The sequence below is a fragment of the Catharus ustulatus genome, chromosome 2 (genome assembly GCF_009819885.2).
Source record: "Catharus ustulatus isolate bCatUst1 chromosome 2, bCatUst1.pri.v2, whole genome shotgun sequence".
NCBI classification, from domain to species: Eukaryota; Metazoa; Chordata; class Aves; order Passeriformes; family Turdidae; genus Catharus; species Catharus ustulatus.
Window position 1 is genome coordinate 102,947,411 of NC_046222.1, and position 21,013 is coordinate 102,968,423.

The 21,013-nt window shown below is 37.2% G+C and overlaps 1 protein-coding gene across 4 annotated transcripts in view; it reads left to right on the top strand.

The window, feature by feature from the left end:
- The window catches only part of STS (steroid sulfatase), a 106,960-nt gene extending 86,883 nt beyond the window's left edge, over positions 1-20,077 (top strand). For all 4 annotated transcript variants that reach the window (XM_033052128.1, XM_033052129.1, XM_033052127.1 and 1 more), the window contains one exon: positions 18,940-20,077. In XM_033052128.1, coding sequence (XP_032908019.1) covers positions 18,940-19,319 — 380 coding nt within the window. In that variant the 3' untranslated portion in view covers positions 19,320-20,077. The remainder of the gene's footprint in view (positions 1-18,939) is intronic.
- Positions 20,078-21,013: the final 936 nt, after the last annotated feature.

The following is a 21,013-nucleotide window of genomic DNA, read 5'->3' on the forward strand; positions in this document are numbered from 1 at the left end:
ACACCAAACAGATTTCTATAAGTTGTTACTTATTGTATCATCCTTAGTACAGAAATTTTGTAGTGGATTTGTATGAAAGCTTTTTGAAACTGAAAGAGACTACATTTCACTTGTAGTTTTTTATCATAGCTCTTTCAATGGCCTCCTGGTAGAAAAGCAAGCTAGGTTAAATAGTATAGAATAGGTTCCTGTACATTGTGATATTTTTCACATTTATTCAAAGTTTTACCCCCAAATTTACTGAAAATAATTCTTCAGATGCAGTTCATTCGTTTTCAAGAGAATTTTTTGGTCTTATGGTTGTGGGACTCTAAGACGAACATCTCTGAGACTCAACTACTCACTCTTCTTCAAGATTGACATTTTAAACCAAAAAAAAAAGGTTTCTAGCATTCACAGTACAAGGGGAAAGTTAGAAATCGTGGTTCACTCACAACATTAAATGTCAACAAGACTATAAAACCTCAATGAATATCATGATAATTTAGCACTTAGAATTAGCACTAATTCAATAAAGAAAGGGTGACCCTTTTAGTATTAAGAAATATTTGTCATCCATAAGATAATTTTGTCATTACCAAGTGTGTGTTAATTTTTCATGTACAGCCTGTTACCTGTCTGTTGAACATTAATTTTTAAATGGTATTATATCATAGAAGCAAGATTCTCAATCATCTCACTTGCTCAGTGAGCAGAGTAGAGTCTTCAAGACTCCACAGAATCTTCAAGATTAATTTAATTATATTATCTGGGCTCTCTTCAATGCAATAGGATTTTTACAGACAGTTTTTCTGTCTGTAAGTCTTATCTTTCTGTATGGTCCTGTTTGGTGACAAATAGAGACTGAATAGTTACCTTGGCATTAGTTCATGCCCTTGACAGCAAAACTACTTAACCACAAAGCTTTGCAGTTTGGACTCAAAACAAGTGTCTTGATTACTGTGTTGTTGATAATTCCAGTTTGAATTCTCTAACTCTTTACAGAATTGAAATTGTGGGAGGTTTTAGTTGATTCACATAGGGTCTTTTTTGTTGTTGTTTTTTTTTGTTTCTTTATAACAAAGTTCCCCTCCCATCCGTACCCAATGCCAAGCTCCAAATACTTTTATTATCTTCCAAAAGCCAGCATTGTTAATTAATCACTTGGTGAAGCTCCTAAAACAGTACCATGATGCATAAGCAGAAAATTAATTAGAGAGAGGTAATAACAAAGTGTAAATGGTTTAATGAAGATTTTGACTTCGGCTCTATGAAGACTGAAATATTGAACATGCAAGTGTGAGTAAATAAACCTACCTGAGTGAAGAATCACTTACTTATTCTCTGAAAATGGGTTCTCAAAACTCTGGAATTTTTGTGAAAGTGCTTTTCTCTACTTCTAGGATGCTCTGGGAAACATTGAAATTAGGACTCACTAGTTCTTCATGACCACAGTGTCTTAGAACTACAAATCCTTTAGTTTCATCAGGGTCTAAATCCACTTTATCCCACAGCTGGTCGTGGAGGCACTTTCATGCACTTTGTTTATTTCTTTGTCTCTCAAATTATCCCAGTCTAGCAAGTGGGAATTTGTTGCAACTACATTGCTGTTTGCTTTTGATCAGCTGTTACCTTTTTGTGTCAAGTTTGGTATAGTTGTTTTATGGAAAAATTCCTGTCTACTGTAGGTAGACTGTGGGTTTTGAGGCATTGCTATAAAAATTGAATTTGCTGTGCTGTAGAATATCCTTCTCTGTTTTACACAGCATATCTAAATTAGAAGGAAAAACAATTATTTTTAATATATGTAACTGCATCAGGTACTCTATATGATATCATAGTTTTATTGTCTTATTTCTTAAAGCCTAATGCTCAAACATAATTTTGATTCATAAATATGATATGAAAGATTTAAGATTATGACTTCCACCCACAGAGGATGGTACTGATAGCTCTGTTATGCTGAATGGTGGATTGCTTGTAGTATTTCTAATTGAAAATAATTTTTTTACTCTGAAAAACAATGTAATTGTTACTAAAACCAATTTTCAACTGTAGCCAGAGACTCTAAGACCACATACCTTTATGGTTCAGAAACAACTGCAGCTCTTGAACATTCAGGTCAGTTTTCAAAAAGCAACTTACAAGAAAGCCAGGGATTAAGTAAGATTTATCACTTTTTCCAGAGGAAATCAGTTTCATCAGTTAGGACTATTTGTATGTATCCTGTGAAGACATAAACTTATGTGCATGTATGAGGAGAAATGCATGTTTCACAGAAGTGAAGACGATTTGAATTATGCTGTGAGAGGGAAGTTTTATCTTAAAGCTGGAAATTTGCTAAAAAACCTAAATAAAAAATGGAAGCTTTTATCCTAACAGAGCTGATCAGAATAAGAAGACCAAAGGTAGAATCAAGAAAATAAAGGAGAGAAAAAAATGTAGCTATTATGTCATGCTGAAATGGAGGTTTTATATAGCTGACTTTTTTTCAAAGCAAATACAGAAAACATGTAAATATTTTTATTGGAGTCCTGTTTACCATGGGTGCTTTTAAACTTTGAAGGAAAACTTTAGAACTTCATACATTATTTTGATTTTCATTCTCTAATTTTATGTTTTGAGTAAGGGAAAGATCAGTAATCCGATGCATTCCTTAGTGGCAGAAAATTGATTATATGAATTGAAATATGAATTATAATAAAATCAAATCAATTATGACAAATGAATTATGATACTTGAAGTAGTTGGATTATGATATTTGATTTTTTCAAAATTAGCAAAAATTTTGGTTTTTTTTTTGTTTGTTTGTTTGTTTGTTTTGGCTACTGTATTCTATTGGATATCATGCTTTGACAGATTTCAGGTTTATCATGAAAATCTTTCAAAGTGCATTGATAAGTACAACAGTTAGTACTGAACACAAATGTCCAGTTTGGTTTCATGGTCAGTAGAAACATAATCAGTCTGTGGGTGGAAAAGCAACTGGAAATTGCAGAAAATCTTATGATAATACAGGTAGTTTTCTCATATGTTTCAGTTTATTCAGCTCTGCTCTAGTGAAGCTGTTGAGTCATTTAGAAGTTCTGGTCATTTCAAGAGCTCTGAGTAGCTCCAAATGCCAGGACTGTTGTGGCAACAGAAAGCTGGCATGGAAAACCATTCTGGTATTTACAGAGAGGCTGTAATAATCAAGAAAAAGATGCTGAGAAATGCTTTAACTGAATTTGGAAACATGATACTAAATAGATTATACAAAGCCTGTACCTCCTGAAAATTATCAAAGGCCTCCTTTTCCCCTCTTTTTATATTGCCAAAATATTTGAGGTCTCCAGATAGGAAGTGTTTAATATCTACCAGTGCTTTTAAATGGTGATGACACACTGATTTTTGAGAAAAAATAGCCAAACCCAAACAATAACCCTGAACTGAGTTCTGAGAAGTATATTTGAATATTTAACAATCAGCAGATAGAACTAAAAAAAAGTAAATGTGCCACTTGTACTTCGGAAAATACTTTTGAGTACATATCTTTCAAAGCATTTTAGTGCATGGGAAATGTTTGTATTTGCAACATAGAAAATATGAAAAAATCAGCACTCCTCTCTTTAACACAGCTTAAATGTGAAAAAGTTATAGATTTTATCTCTTAATCAAGAAAATTAAGTATAAATTATTTGAATGTTTAAAGTAATATTCCATTAGTGGTTGTCTTTCAAACTAAGATGTAGGCAAATGATTACAAGGACAATGTCTACATGTCAAGCGTGATAAATCTGTGTTATTGCCATGACATGGAGTAGTCAAACAGGTTTCTACCTCATTAGCATGGGAACCTTAAAGCTTGGCTGAGCCTGTCAATGCAGTCTCTGCCTGGACACACAAGAACAGTTCCTGTGATGTTCATACTTGGTCTTTTCTAACTAATTTCAGGCAATTTGTTCTCTTTGCTGACCAAATTGATCTGAGATATCTTTTTGCCATGCTGCATTGTTAGATTTTTGATATCAGTAGCTACATATTTGTAAAAGCTGTGTCAGGAGGTGTAGAGGAGAGGCTTCAGGAAGGCTTAAACTCTGCATTCTTGGACATCTGTACACATGTTGTGCAATATGTCTGTGTACAGGTATCTTACTCCTGTAAGTTTTCATCTGCTCTTGCAGAGCTAGTTGTGGAAGCAGGTAATCTTTTTTATGCTTAATGTTTTGGTCTTTTTATGTTTTAAGGGGAGTAGTGATCCAAAGTTCTGTAGTTAAAACTAGACAAGATCTGTGAGATTCAGCAGGACAGGCAAAGCTTTTGAAATGAGGGTGAAGATCTGGATGACAGCTAAATTGTTTAGCAGGTCCATCTGCCTTGTCTGACTATCACTTGAATGCACTTTGGTTGGAAGATTTCCTATTCTTTAATCCTAACTGAATTTCAGGTTCCTTTTTTTATCTACAGAGTCTAAGTGCCAAGACCTCAGTTAGGAATTCTCTTTGGGTATCAGTAAAGAGTTGAAGAGAAAGTTTAATCTTGGACATGTTCAGAGTAAATGACAGCTAGTTAGAGACTTTTGGAAATGTTAGAGAAAGTGTGTTTTAATTAATCACAAGATAAAACTGAGGTAAATGTCTGTCAGTGTGCAGTGCACTATAGTGTGAAGGAAGGATTACTGCAAACCCCTGCTGAATGCTAAACCAAACCTGGTTTACAGTTGAAAATCTTTCATGTAATCCATTTTCTTTTCGATTGCAATGGATGAGGAATATGTGTAAGGTTATTTGCCTTGTCAAAAACAACATAAAAATACTTGGAAGGGGCCATGGTAGTGAATAAAATAGAAAAACATTTCCTAGTCTTTCCTGTTGCCGTTACTATTGTCGCAGATTTTATAAGAAGTACTTTGACAAAGAAACCAGCTAAAATTGAGAGATGGAGTCTGAGTTTGCAGAACTATGAATTAAAAATTTAATGTAAGATTCAAAAACAACTACCAGTATGCAGATGTTTCTATTCCACAATATCATGTCATCATTCTTAACTGCAGTGAGAAGGGAGGGCATATATAAAATTTATATCTGTCATGTAGTGCCAAAAGCACTTTCAGTTGTTCTGAGAAAGTACAATGTGTAACTGAATGACTTCAGACTGCAAAAACAGTTTAATATTCTATTTATTTATATCACTTCTTAAAATAAGGCGTTAGAGCCCTTAAAGAAAACCATAATGTATGGCAACATACTCTTAGACTAATAAAAAGATGTGGAATTTCATGCTCAAGGATAAAACTTTCTTTGTTTAACTTGTCTTTGTAATTGTCTTGTTTAACATATCTTGGACCTCATAGTGCCACAATAAGTTATAGCAGTTGTTGGATTAAGTTTATGAAATAAGTGACCTCTTAAACTATACTTTGAGGCTTATTAGAATTATTGAATTATATAGTTAGTAAAGAAGAAAAGACCAAGCCAAAGTCAACAAACATGGTTTCTACTGCGTCATTCATAGGAGTAGTCTACCTACTGTGATCCAGAAACTGCAGGGAAAAAACCCCACCAGTATTCCTTTTGCCACTCATGTATCAAAATCTCTCACCCTTCATGACCCATAAAAATTATTGAATAGAAGTTTTAAGTAATTTTTAGGAGAGATATCCAATACTACCTGAAGTTCTAGCACTTTTGTCTTTTTTACTCAAAAATCTGTAAGAAAACTTAGCACAGAGAATGAAGGACAGTGGCTGGGGTTCCTGAGGTCCATTGCATTCTTCTAGTTTGAGATGAACTCACTCCATAGCTGATTACATCTCAGCTGAGCACTGTGGGCAGTGTGTAGGACTGTCCTATGCTGATGAATCTCTCCAGGGGGCCCAAGAGCTGGGAAGGGCTTTGTTCAAATGCTGCACCCAGGTCCATGCATCACGTAGCTCCAAACCACCTGGATTTACCTGGATATATTTAGTATGCCATGTATGCATATACATATATATGCCATAAGAAGAAAAGGCAAGAAGATGTTACCATTGAGAGGCTGAGTAACTGAGGAATGTATGTTTGGAGGGAGAGGATGTTGTTAGACAGACATGAGTTTAATCTTCAGGCAGGTAAGATGTGAATGCTGAGCCCTGATTTTTCTACAAGGTAGAAGTTTTTCTACAAGTTGTCCCTTGAACAGGACAGTTAGACTTGGTAAAACTTGATTCAAATTGTTTCTTCTTCCTTATAGGCCTTGAGACAACATTATATAATTCCTCACAGTATATCCATTAATATATATCAGTGTTGCAAAGAAATAAAATAGTTTTTTATTAACTTTTTTAATAAGCAATAGCACAGATGGCCAAAAAATAGTTTACTCATTATTTTTTGTCAAACAGTTTGAAGTAGGAGATTTGATGGAAGTTGAGCAGCATATGCAGATCCTTGCTTAAACAATTAGTTAAGCATACAGCAGCTTCACTCATAGAATACATTATACTTTGCTAAATTTAAGCATGGGGTTATTATTTTAAGCTAATGTAGGAATACTTTGTTGAACTGAAGACAAACAAGATTTAATCATCAGTAAATTCACAGGGATTTTAACATTCTCTTCAGTGCACTACAATTCTACAAAAGGTGTAGAAATGGAATTTAGAATAGACAATGCAACAGGTAATTGAGGGATGGGGGAAACCAAATGAACTGTGAGACAGTCATCTATACCAAAATCCTTATTTAAACTCCAGAAAAAGTTTGTGAAGGATTTGTATTTGAAAAAGTTAGTAGATAAAACACCAAGTGAAAAGAGCATGCCAATAAAATGTCTTTGTCTTCTGCAATAAAGAAAATGAATGATAGTAGCACAAAAGTTGCAATAGAAGACACCATACATCAAGGTGCTCTTAGAAAATACATTGTGGAGAACAATTGTGCAGTGGCAGGGGGATGAATTAGATGACAAAAAGAAAATTCACTTGAAATACCTGAAATGAGATTTTGTTCTTATTTTCTACCACTGGAACAGAAGAAACTGTACATTTATATAAGGAAGATACAGCATCTTGTAAGCAGTGTTGATGTAGATGTACTGTAGTTAGTGACTATTTCAAAGGTCATTGAGTTATCATTAAGGATAAGTAAGACTCATTTTTAAGAAGTAGGCAGAAGTAGCATATATGAACAAGGAAGGCAAGTCTCTCTGTGTTCTGGCCATGTCAGTGAAATATGTGAGTTTTGCATGTGCTTGAGAGGAGGAAATTTTAACATCCTGTGGATTGATACTGTGGGACTTTCATAAGCAACAGCACCTTGTAAATAGATATTTGATCTTAAAAACAGAATTGAGGGTAGACTAGAAAATACTGGAGAGACAAGTTCAGCTTTCTAAGCAGGGTGACACTTCATCCTGAAGGTGAGTCCAACAAAACTGTGAATGACCCTGCACTGGCAGTGGCTTCACTGACTGAGCAATGTCTTCCCGCACCTGAGCAGGAATGAGCAGAGCTGGGTGCTGGTGACAGACTCCACAATAGCCCCAGTCCTGGCGAAGTGGTGAGTCAGGTTCAAGGTCCACCCAGGGAGTGCAGTCAGGAGCAGGAGGAGATGAGAGCACAGACAGAGCTGGAAGGAAGGCTGCAGCCTAGAGACATCCAGAGACAGGGCTGGGAACTGCCACTGCTGCACCACTAAGGCGGGGACTGATGGCCTTGGGCTGAGCTGAAATGGGAATCCTGGTCCATGGGCACAGATGAAAGTCCACCCAAGGGCTGGGCAGGGCCAGTGGGGCTTTTTGGTGCCCTCAAGACTCATAACACTCATTTTTTAGCAAACTGAGGATGGTGATGACAACATGTACATGTCTACAGTGTAGATGTCTACAGCTGAGCTAACCTGAGCAAGTCACTCTCATCAAAAGAGAAACAAGCATAAGCTCTTATCCTAAACACCTGTAACAAAGATGCAGGTAAGTGTAGGCTGTTAACTAGCTTACATGAAGACCTGCACGTTGGTTGCAGTTGATCCAAAATTAGGTGAGGTGACCAGATTGTCAGATTGAATGCTAAGTAGCAGCAAAATGATGAGCAATAAATCCTATTTTAGTAACATGAATTGTAAACTGGAGATGTCTTGATACCTTTTTCACAGTCTGAAAAATAGTATTATTGTACTGAGTGACCAGAAGAACACTATGAGAATCTTTTGAAGTTGACTGGGAATTTTAGACTCAGGGAATTTATTTAGTGTATTTTTTCTTTTAAATCAGCAGAGATTCAAAAAAGGGCCTGTCTACAAATATAGATAAATAAGATAGTCATTAGAATGTGCAATAAAATGCAAAAAGTGAATTGGTTTTGGAACACAAAGCAGCATTTTATTAATGCATTAGTGTCATGAAAGAACTGACAAGAATGGTCAGAAAGATATTAAAATGCAAATCCTGACTTGAGTGGCACTGTCATAAATATCTTTAAAATCTAATTAAGAAAGCGCCACTCACTTAGCTTGTTCAATTTTCCTTTTAACACAAGACTAAAATTGTCTTTTACATTGTCTGTTAGCTATTAGCTCTCTGAGAATCTTTTTACTTTTTCTTGCAGTGATGTTGGTGATGGGGCAGCTTTTATTGTGGAAGCATAGGTGCCCCTCCACAAAATCACTTTAAAAAAACTTTGTTTAGTCTCATTTAAACCTCATTCCTTGTCCCCAGATTTTGTCTTAATAGCAACACACAGCGGCAAAGTTATCTATCAAAGAAATTGCACAAAAACTTATAGCAAAAAGTAACAAGTTTCCATAGATACATAGACATATCTTTTACTGATATTAGATATTTGCATGTTGTAATTTACAGAAAAGTTGTTTCTTGAGGTTTCCTCAAGAGTAGAAGACAAATGCTGCAGACCACCTTTATGGATTTGAGTGCTGCCATTCATGAAAAGCATTGAAGTGTCAGTGTGATATGGATTACTGTTTGTTCTCCACTGAAGGACTTGAATAGCATCAAGTATCTGATTCATAACATGTAGGTCATGGGAGAAAATTCACTTTTCCTTCAGTAATAACTCATGAGTCTTCACATTACTTACAGCACGTTTTTGTTGGGCAGAGAGCAGCCTCTTTCTCCCCTCTGAACTGTGTCCTTTTACAGTGTTTTTGTCCTTTTCCTATCTGTTTATTCCCCTTCTCTCCTTATTTCTAAGCTTCTAGTCTCACTCATAGTGAAACCCCTTTTGATGCTTTTAATTGATCAAACCCTTGTGAGTCTTTCCCTTCTGAACTCTGACCTTCACGAGGTTTTTCTGTCATTTGCCTTTTGTTTTTCAGTCTCACAAGTTCCTTCACTTCTACTATTCCCTCTAGAGAAGCCTCCTATTTTAGAAATGGGTTTGGAGGCGAGTTTTTTGTTGTTGATAACGATTTTTTAAAAGATTTTTATGGTTTCTTTCTTTCCTCCTTATTTTCTTTTTGATTAGAAATATCTTTTTGCCCTGCATGAAACATTTGAATCACTTATTAGTGTTTCTTGCTATAGTTCACTGGAACATTTTCACCTACTTGAGTATTGCAAATATTTTGTTTCCTTGCTTCCTAACTTACTTTATCAGCATCGTCTTCACTCTCTGTTTGCCCCCTTGGTTTTTTTTCCCCTCTCTCTACCTGATCTTCATGTCATGGAGGCACTGCATTCAAGGAAAGCTTCCAAAAATCTCAAATCATCTCCCGAATCCCTTCTTTGTGTTCAGTGTTTCAACCACAGCACTGGAGGAAACAAAACAAGTGTCAAGTGTCTTTTACCTAAACTACCTCATTAAGAATTTTAATTTGCTATCTTGAGCCTCATATCAGAGCAGCTGCAGTTGAATTTGGGTGACATGGTTATGGACATATTATTTGATAAGTGTGAAATAACATGACTGTCAAAAGAGAGAAGAGCATTTCTAGCATGAGCAGACACCATGAAACGGTTTGTATCAAGCTCAGGAAAATTGACCTAATCATCTGATACACATTTCTGCTCACAATATTTTAGGTAGGAAAGTGTTCCTCCTGACAAGCATGACAAATACTGTTACAGTATTTTCTTGCCTTTGCTCCGCTCTGTGTCAGTGGCAGCAGAGTTATTGTTAGGCTGAGGCAGAGCTATTTATACCCTGGGATTTGCAGTGCTCCATTCCCTACCAGCATTCCCCTACTTATTCTGGGAGAAGGAGAGAAAGAGAGAGATGAATAAAGGGAATGAAAAGAAATTCAATACTGTCATTTAAAACAATACTAACTCTACTCCTAATCATAGCAAGAGCATAAAACAAACTTGCTATCATAGTTATTTAAACTGAAATGGATCTTTTTTTGGGTTTTTTTTCCCCTTTCTGCTTCTTGTCTTATTTTCACTTCCCTTTATCCTGGTTTGGATTGCAATGGGCAGGAATATGGCTGCAGCATGGAAGGCACAAGCCAGACTTCCTATACACCAATTCAATAAACAAGTCCTTACTAAAAAAACCCAAAAAACAACAACAACAAACAAAGCAAAAAAACCCCAAACAATCAACCTGCCCCAAACAAATAACCAAAAAACAAACACAAAAAAACCAAAAAGACCCAACAAACAAACCCTGAGAATTTTAGAATTATTTTGTATTCATTGGATGACAGATTTAAGTAGCCTTTTATTAAAATGATGCTCATGTTTCCATCTAAGTCTTATAAAAGGAACAGTTAAAACATATTCATCTCATCTGCATCCACAGGACATCTTTTTGTGTTCTTTTTTCTCAGAGGAAGGAGATTCTAGCAGGTTATTGCACTTCTGAAGGGTAAAGCCTATTTTTCGCTGCACTGTACGTATGCATTTTTTAAGCTGAAAATTATGAGAGAGTCAGAATTCTTTCCTTTTTCCATCACTTACTGTCATCTGAAAAATAGCTGGAGATTTCTACATCCACTTTGTATCCAACCAAAACAAGAAAATATTCCCATTACTCTACCAAAACTCTTTTTTTTCTAATTCAAGAATTTTTGTTGCCTGAAGAACTGTGAAATCCTGTTTAGCTTTTGCATAAAGGTCTAGACTGGAGAACTGCTGGATTTCTCTGAAATACCATTACCTTGAACAAGTCCAAGAGAAAATACAAGTGAAAGAGAAAATACACCTCCAGAAATGTTCTTAGGAACAAATTCGCAATTTGTGCCAGAGTCTCTGCTGATCAGCTGATATAGAACATCCTGTGCTATGTCATTTTCATGCTAAGGTTTTTAATTCAGGATTTTGAAGGATTTTTACAATGTTTGCTCAGTATCAGGAAAATTGCAAAGTTATAATTTAACATAATTTGCAATCTTTTACTAGTTTCATATTCTGGAAAATACATGCATTTTCTAATACTGGGATAAAAACTGCTTGCATTTCAGGTGCTAAACTGCACATACATCTTTACAATAAAAAAAAATCAGTCATTCTGATTATTTTTTAATATTTTGGACTGCCTGATACTGACATTTTTAACACCAAATTTCTTGCAAATCTTCATTTTCTTCAACTCAATTTTTTTAGTCCCATAAAAAAAACTCCTTTGCTCTGTTGTCATTTATGCTTAACTGAATAAATTTTCAAAATGTTTTTTTTTCCCCAAAAGGTTGCCTAGGTGATCTAGTAACTTTATAAAAATAAAGAAAAAATAAAATGATTCAACTAGCTAAGACACTTGTAAGGAAGAGTAATTCACATTTTTCTTTGACTTTTTAAAGTAAAGAAAATGATTATTCTGTATTCTTTGGCACAGCACAAAGTTTCAGGCAACTGCAGTTACAAAATTTCTGTATTTCATTTTTATAGTAACTATGAACAGTTATTTCTTTGGTTTTAGATATACATCTGGTAACTTAAACATAAGACATGGCAGTAATTTTCATATTAATGATTTTGAGTAGTTCACTAGCATTCCATGTGTCAACAACTTATTTGTTTGACATCCAAATTTTGAAAACTTTCTGAAGAAAATAATTTATTAAATAATATATCTGTAATAATAATTTATTATTAAATTATTATTAAATTAAAGATATCATAATAACAAATAATAATTTATTTAAAAATCCTGGGAATGGGTTTGGTTTTGGCTGACACCAACTTGTCTAAAAATATTTGAAGAAATTGCTTAGGACTTCCATTGCATCTTTGTCCCATGTATTTGATTGGTATCAGGAAAATTGCTCTTTGAATCTTACAGACCTGTTCTTTTCACTCAGAAAAATTGCATCCACTTTATGAAAGAGGAAAATAACTGTCATCAATTTATTTTCTGATAGTAAAATGTATTCCTGAAGGACAGGAAAAAAAATCAAAATACAAACCAGAGATCTGAATAGATTTCTCTTTGCGTTTTGCCATCTTTGGCAAAGTACAGTAATTTCACGAATACAAGCCGCACCAATTTGACCAAAATTTTGGTGGAAACCCGGAAGTGCGGCCAATATTCCGGGGCGGCTAATACATTAACAAAATTCTAAAAGCTGCCAACACGGAAGTGAGAGCCCGCGGCAGCCCCAAGCCAAGCTGGAGCCCGGCCGGCCCCGGCAGAGGTAGGAAAGCCTGGCAGAGGCAGGGCCAGCAGTGCGGGGGGCGGGCGGCTGAGCCTGAGCCAGCAGGGCGGGGCAGGGAGGGCAGCAGAGCCCGGGCCAGCATGGTGGGGGAGTCGGCAGAAGCGGGGCTGGCAGTGCACGGGAGCCCGACTGCATAGGGGAAGATAGCAGAAGCAGGAAGCCCGGCGGCGCGGGGCTGCCCGGCGGCGGGGAAAAGCCCCGTAGAAGCAGGGTGGCAGTGCACGGGAGCCACACTGCATAGGAGAGGATAGCAGAAGCAGGAAGCCTGGCGACGCGGGGCTGCCCGGCGGCGGGGAGAAGCCCCGTAGAAGCAGGGCTGGCAGTGCACGGGAGCCCAAGGGAACCGGGGCTAGCAGCGTGGGGGAGCCCGGCGGTGCGGCGGCCAGCAGTGCCGGCCAGGGCGAGCCAACATGGCAGCGGCGGTGCAGACGGGAGCGGGGAGCCAGGGAGTCTGGCAGCGGCGGCGGCAGCAGCACCTCCCGCAGGGCAAGCAAACGCAGCAGTGGCAGTGCAGACGGGAGCAGGGAGCCTGGCGGCGGCGGCGGCAGCAACACCGCCCGGCCGGCCCAGCCAAGCCGTAGCGCCGAGCTGGGCCATCCACCCCTATCGGCAACCATGAGCTGGCCGAGCCTGCCTGGCCCCGCCCCGAGCCAGTAAACCCCGCTATGCCTCGATCCTGTTACTAATTGGCCAATTTGTGAAAGCTGCGCACGGATTCTCGCTACGAACGAAAGTGCGGCTAATATTCGGGGTGCGGCTTATCTATTGACAAAGACAGCAACATTGTCGAGGCACGGGGGGTGCGGCTTATAATCCGTGCGGCTTGTATTCGTGAAACTACTGTATTTCTGCTTTGTTCCTAAGGGTGTTCATAACTGATTAATTGATTAACTGAACGGGTGTTCTTAACCTCTTACTGACTCCCATGGAAAACCACTACATGAAAATCAAGTCTGTTTTTTCATAAGAAATAACATAAGGCTTTTCTGATTTCAAGGACTCTTAATATAGATTTAAAATGACCAGGGTTTTGTTGTGGTTGTTTCTGGTTTGGGTTTTTTTTTTTTTTTTTCCTTAGCTTGGTTTGGTTTCTTTTTTGTGTGTGCCAACATTATCTTCTGTCTTCAGCATGCCATGAGCTGCTGCTTAGATGGACTGAAAATTACATGGACCATTCACCAAGTAAATATTCTTCATACAAATCTTTAGCAGGTGTCTGGATTATTTCCATGAAATTACCACAGATCTAATTTTTCTTCCAGAGTATTATGTGTTTTTTCATGTTGCTGTCACCTAAGGCATACAAATATGAGGCATAACATTGCGTTATAGCACTTCCTATTTTAGCAGCATAATTTGTATACCCACAGGTTCTTCCCTCTTAGGTCTTTCTTCAACAAGAAAATACTGCAAATGATCAATCAATTCTTTTTGAAGGTGATGATGAAGAATTCAGGAAAATAATTATTTTTCCTCTAGTACAATTCAACAGATAATCTTGACTTTTGAACAGAATTCAGTGGAAGTTTCTCCTACCACAGCACTTAGTCTAGATAATGAACTCAGTCATGAGATTTGTGTCTTCAGCAGTCTGGGCATGGTTTCAGTGTGTCTTGTATTTTTCCTGCAGCAGTTGTTCAGTATGATTATTAGATATTCAGGAATGTCCAATCCTTTCTGGTTAACACTGTAGGTATTATTCTAAGTGATTTAAAATCACTGCTACTGCTGGTTTTTTTCGTGGTTTTCACTCAAATACTGTAAGTGCTGAACAGTTCTTTATGCAAGCCTCTTCTAGCAACAACTGATTGTTGTAAACTTACGTTGTGTCTTTGAATATCACTTAGTTATTCTCCACCTGCACTGGAACATGATGTGCTGTCTTTTGACTGATTTAACAATATTACACCACAAGATACCCAGACACTCAGACACTTAAGAAAAATATCTAAAAAAAAAAAAAATTCATTGTAAAAACAACAAAGTTACAAATTTGTGAATTAAAATGCCATATTTTATTAGCTGTTTGAGGAATTAACATAGTTATACAAATAATATGTATCATTTCATTGTACTAACCAAATAATATTGTCTTTGCTATATAGAGCTATATATAGTTCTACAGAATTTCACAACTGAAGCTTTTTCTATATTGCTAAATTATCAAAGAGCTGAATACATGTGATATCTGCTATGCATAAGATTAGCAGAGAACCTAACAATTCTGAATTAACTTAGAGGAAGAAGGAGGAAAAGACTCTATCTGATAACGAGAGTTATCTGAAAAAGGTAATTTTCAAGTGAGTAGTTGTAGTTTTCATCTGCTACTGTGTAGAAATGTTGAAAAGCATGAGTTAGAGTGTGGGAGTTGACAAAGGCTACAGAGCACACTTGAGACATAGAAAAGTCTGTCTCAGTTTATATTGGTCTGCTGCACCCAAATGATTCCCCTCAGAGGCATCTAAATTCAAGCAGGGACTAGCTCCCCAATGTACAGTGGAGAGCAGCCCTATTTAACTTGTATTTCTACACAAAGAAGGAACAATCATAGGAACACAGGAAATGACAGTAGCTGCAAACCTATAAAGCTACTGTTGTAGATTAAATTCAGTGAAAATGAATTAGAGGCAATAACGTAACTATAGCTTCTATTCACGTCAAGAACTGCTTATCAGAAAACACCAGTTAGCCATCAGTGATTAAGAAAGGTGCTTTTATAACAGAAATGGCATGCCTATCCAGTATATCACTTTATCTTGAATATATTAATATATCTTACTGAGAGACTTTTATTTAATCTCATGGCCTCTACTCATCTGTTGGACCAGTACTATTGTCTGTATGAGAGGATAAATAGCTGGGTAAAGGACAATAAAAGAAGTCTTCCAGGGAAATTGAACACTAAACAACTATGTTCATGGAAGATTTGCTTGGATTAATGGCAACCTATCTTAATTTGAAACTCTTTAGAAGTACAACTTCCTAAGTTTTTGTTTTTCTCAGCATGTAAAGGAAAGAGATATTCTGAGAACGAACCTGTTGGACAGCTCAGAGAACTGGAGAATTGCAGGAAAATGGGACTGAAATTATTTGTGAAGGATTGGGACAGGAGCATTAAGGGTGCTGCAGGCTTAGAGCCTTCCTGGTGTTTCAGAAGGGGCTTGATATACTTGGCTTTGGGGAAGCCCTAACAATTTTACTACTAACTTCACTGTGGAAGAGACATACAGCTATTTTTCTATATTACAAAGGTTTACTATCCAGATGCTCTGGACAACAAAGGTACCGTTAATTACCAGGAGATTAATTTGATCCTTGTAGTTAACCTTCTGACAAAATGAGATTTCATATCAGCTGAGAGACTGGGAGAGAGCTCTCTCTTTTTAATATCGCACCTTATACAGTTCATCAGCTTTGCTGATTAGAAGTCTGACAGTTTTTAATGTCTCCTGTTATATTGTACTGGCTGCTCCACAGCCACAGCCACTGACAGATAGGCTTCAGTTTCTGTAATGCTTAGGAAATAGGTGTTTAAAGACTGCTGCTGCTTCTCCAGCTCAACATGCAGTTCCAGAAACACTGCTGCAGTGCAGCAGATAAACATTGCACAGTAACAGGCTTTGCACTCCACAGCTCAGTGTTTTGCACTGTATAATCACGACATTCTCTAGCTGTTTATCTGATAAAGTACCATCAGCTCTCCAAAACACTAGCAGTGTCACTCAGACATGAGATGATGTCACGCTTGCCTCGTCCCGAAACCCACGCATGATTTTGCAACATGCTATATGCTGTGCATATAACTAAACCTAAACAAGTCTGCTTTGTGTGGGAAAAAAAATCATGATGCAACTTCTTTATTTTTTTCTTTTCCCTATTTCTTACCTGTATGGGCTGCTTGTATCAACTGCCATTATTATGGCATTTCCAACTTTGTATTACTGTCTGTAAGCCCGTGAGCAGACCTCGTTCTACAATGCCCTGCACCAAAAAAAGTGGCTGAAAATTTTCTTTTCAATGTCATTCAGCACAAATGTACCGTGAAAGACCAATGTGTGGTAAGACAGCTTGATCACAACTTTCTCATGTGCATGGCCTTATTGGAATTTCTTTTAACTGACATTTTAGTGGCCATATAAGTTTTTTCTGCTGATCTTCTGTCAAGTTGTTACAGTGTTGTGAATCAAATTCTCAGGTGTGGCAAGTGTTGCATGGTCTAGAATAGCACACAGTGCACTGATCAGTCAAGCCCTTTGGCTTTTTATGTTTTTACCATCCATCTTGCCAATTAAACATGTCTGGAGAGCCTGAACTAATGCTTAGTACAGAATTACATGCCTTCTCAGAATGTAAATTCTGAATCTCAGTAAATGAAAGTTATATTTTTTGGAAATACTCTGTGCATAATTTGAAAGAAATTGAAGTAGCAGTATTTGATTTTGTTTATTTTAAATCTAAGAAAACAAGAAATTCAAGTGCCAGACTAACCTTTTAAAATGTTACTGGAGGTAGATGAAGGAATGCCATCTTATATCACCGGGCCTTATCTTGCTTTTCCTTTCTTTAAATTTCCTTTCTTTTTTTTTCCCAGCAAGACTGTCCATTGCGGCTGTCACAGCCAGAGCCTTTTAAAACCTGCCATGTCCTATTGTCTGTGCCAGCAAGTCACTCAGCCTTCAAAAATCCTTCCCCTTTGCTGACTTCCAAGAAGCATTTAGAGGGTTCTCCCAGTCTAATGTGTATAATAGCCATCACCTATCCGACCCCGATTTAAGTGGAGACAAAGTGAACTGGTATTCCCCAGGCCCTGTCATTGAATTGGTTCCTAAAGGTAAAATCACTTCTAATGTGAAAAATACTGTGGAATAGAAGAGTAGAAGAAGCTGTAAAGAATCTTAAGGTCACCTACTGTCCTTTAAATCCGTGCTGTAGTCTATAACTGCAGCTTGTGACTCTTTAAACGTGTTTTTTTTTCTTTAAAAGCTCTGTGATGTAGTTACAGGAGGGCATATACCAGTTTATCTCTGCTCTACCCATCCCACATTTTGTAGTGCTTTCCATTCTGTTGTGCTGATGAGCTGATTAATAAATATTAACTACTGTAGGACACATAAATCTTTGAAAGTCTGTTACTAGGTTAACAAGCTTTCTGTGACCTTAAAATTCAACAAAATACCAAAAAAATATTTTTCACTCAGTATTTAAAAACTTGAGATGATAAAAAGAATTCACAGTAGGGTGCTGAGAAATGTAAATTACTGATGATTACAGTTTTCCAATGTTTTATAGTCTCAGGTGGGCAGGTAATCCAACATTACAGATCTCAGGTGTTCGGAAAAGTGTTTTAGGAATAAAAGTTTTATTAAGAATAAAATACAGATTTTTCTTACTGTAATTAATTATTATTATTTGTTCCATTTCTGAAGAACTGAATACTTCATACATGGCTGTAGGAAGATGGTGTGCTTCCCTGGACGCTCTGTTCTGTTTCTGCCTTTCCTGTCTGTTCTGTGATACTTGAGGAAAATAGTAACAACTTTTTTGTTCACAGCTTTCTTGTTAACTTTTTTCTGATCCTCCACCGACCTGTTTGGGAGTGCTTCTTGAAAGAACCAACTGATACTTGCTTATTCCAAGAAATAATCAGGATTTTCAAATAGTGAAAATACCAACTGAAGGGTGGACAGTTCAGTTTTCTGTACACAGAAAATTAAGCTAAGAATGACCAGTGAATGATGGTTGTCATTTTGCAAAGCAGAATGTCACCTAAGAATTGTGCTACTGTAACACTTATTTATAATTTACATTGGGAAAAATCATATAGAAGCATAAGACAGAAATTTAGCATCCATTATGTATTTTCATCACATCCCATTTAATAAAATGAGTATCCAGGTGTTTGCAATGAAAGTATGGGGCAGAGGACAATGGGTTAATACAACAAAGACAGGAAGAGAGGGAAAAGGTAACAATTAAATTATTTTGATAACCAAAATGAGAAGCAGATAGTGCCCAGCAGTGGGTAAATAATAAGTCTTGAAGAAGACTTAGTATATATTTCTGCAAACCTTCTTAGCACTGTTTATGTAAAACACAATGTTATTTGAACTATTCTATGATTTAGTTAATCAGAATTCTTCCAAGGGAATGAAATTATCATAGTTGTTTCATAAATATGTGTAGCATGAAAATCACCATGTTTTGTTATTTTTGCTTTGCTCCATCTTGTTTTAGTCTTTAAGTACGCTACAGTTTCTATTGCAGAGTGTCTGTACTGTCTTTTTACCAAATGACTGACTTCCCATGTTGGTGGAATTTCCTAAGACCAGGGTACTTCCATTTTGTCATTTTATCACTTTATCACCGGCTGTTTTGTGGCTGTAAATTGCAGGTGAATCTGTCTGGAAAGTCTTCTTCTTCACTCCAAACTTCAGTCCTGAGGACTCCAATGGCTGCTATGATTCTCACGTTTGCTTCTGCCACGGAGGATTCATTACACGACACGATCCTCCACTGCTCTTTGATCTGTCCACAGACCCTGAAGAGAAAGTCCCACTGACTCCAGAAACTGAGAGCCGTTTCTATGAAATCCTCAGGGTCGTACACCAAGCAGTAGACAACCACACCAGATCCCTGCATGCTGTTCCTAACCAGCTGTCTTGGGACAACCTTCTCTGGAAGCCATGGCTCCAGCTCTGCTGCTCATCTCTCTTCCAGTCTTGCCATTGTGACTCTGAGTCAGGAGGGAGTTCACTGCAGATGCACATGTGATAAACAAACTGCAATTCCCCTTTGGAAACTGGACCAGCAGAGTGTAGGTGTCTGACTTGAACTTGTGGTACAAGCCGTTAGAGGATTTTGTGTTGGAGGAGGACCAGTCTTCAAATACATATTGCAGTAGAAGAGAATTTCAGTCAAGAAAATGTGTCAAGACAGAGAAGACAAGACACACCTTCTCTGACTTTTGTCACACAGCCTGAAGGACATGTTGCTGTCCTCATGTACACGTGGGTAAACTTATAGACATTTTCTGTGGAGGTAATTTTCTAGACCTTCAGCTTGAACTTTTTTCTTACACAGCAAAGAATTTAGCTTTCGGTTCTGTCAATCACAACTACTTAATGCACACTTTCCTGTCCTTTTTACTAAGTGCTATCCATTAGTAGGACATAGCACTGAGTAATTGAAAACAGAGAGATAATAGTGGAGAGGTCCTCCTGTGACAGTCATTTGGTAACTGATAGATAGGTTAAGAGCAGACTTGCAACAGCTCTTTAACAACAACCATGACAAATATATAAGAAATGACAGATTGCCAACAGTCTAACTTTGAATGTGCCATAAAAATGCACAGAGCTATGGTAGTGGAAGACCTTGTGTTCATATTAAAATGATGCTCCTAGCATCCCTGCTGTCCTATTGCATGGCAGCAACCTTTGGTTCAAAAAGTGCACCACTTCAAGTGCACCCAGCTGCGTCTTGAGTGTGTACCACAAGTCTCCATATATATATATATATATATATATATATATATATATATATATATATATAAAAATATATATATTCATAACCCATAAATCCTCCAATCCCTGATGTAGGCACACCCTTATTCCAATTGATAAAATAAACTATTTGGCCCATATTTGATATTTAAGTTCCAAATTCACATAACACTATTAATTTATCTTTCACTTATTTGTCATACCTATTCTTCCATTGATGGAAATAAACACAAATAACAAAAATTTGGTCTTCCTTTAAGTATCTTTGCCATCTCTTAAGCTCTCTGAATAGTATTTATCATTTTCTGAAAATAAGCTTGGGCTTGAGTACTTAAAGCCAAATATAACTGTCTGAGTTCTTAGCAAGGTCTTGGGAAATCTACTGTCCTCAAGGGATAATTTTCGTATCCATTTTTATCTCTGTCTTATTCAGGCACATTTTCTTTCCACTCTACAGGCAAACTGTTTTCTTTGGCATATTGCAGAGGAAAAGAAGGTATCAGCAAAATACTAAAATGATTTGATGCCTGATAATAGAAGGTGACTTGCTCCTTATCAGAAAGAAGCAGTTAATTCCCACATTACAATGTATTAAAACCTGTTTGGGGCAAAAGTGATCTGTGATGATAGTAATGCAGTAACTTCAGTCAGGCAGCATTAAGGTTGTGACCTGGTTCTTGTGAGCTATTGAAGCCTTTCTTTTAAAAACATATTGTGATAAATGGTGTATTTTTCTGTCTGCAAAACCTATGCTTTATTTGATTTTTTCGTTGCAGTTTCATTCAAAATGTCGTTCTCCACAATACCCAGAAGCCTGTCCAGGGAAATGTACTTTTTCCTTTAAGTCCTATTTTTTATATTTCACCTTGTGTTCATGATCTTAATTATGTCCTCAGCAAACTCTCTGTAGGAGGCAGAGCCCTGTGACCAATATTTATCACTGAATGTACTACATAACCTTAG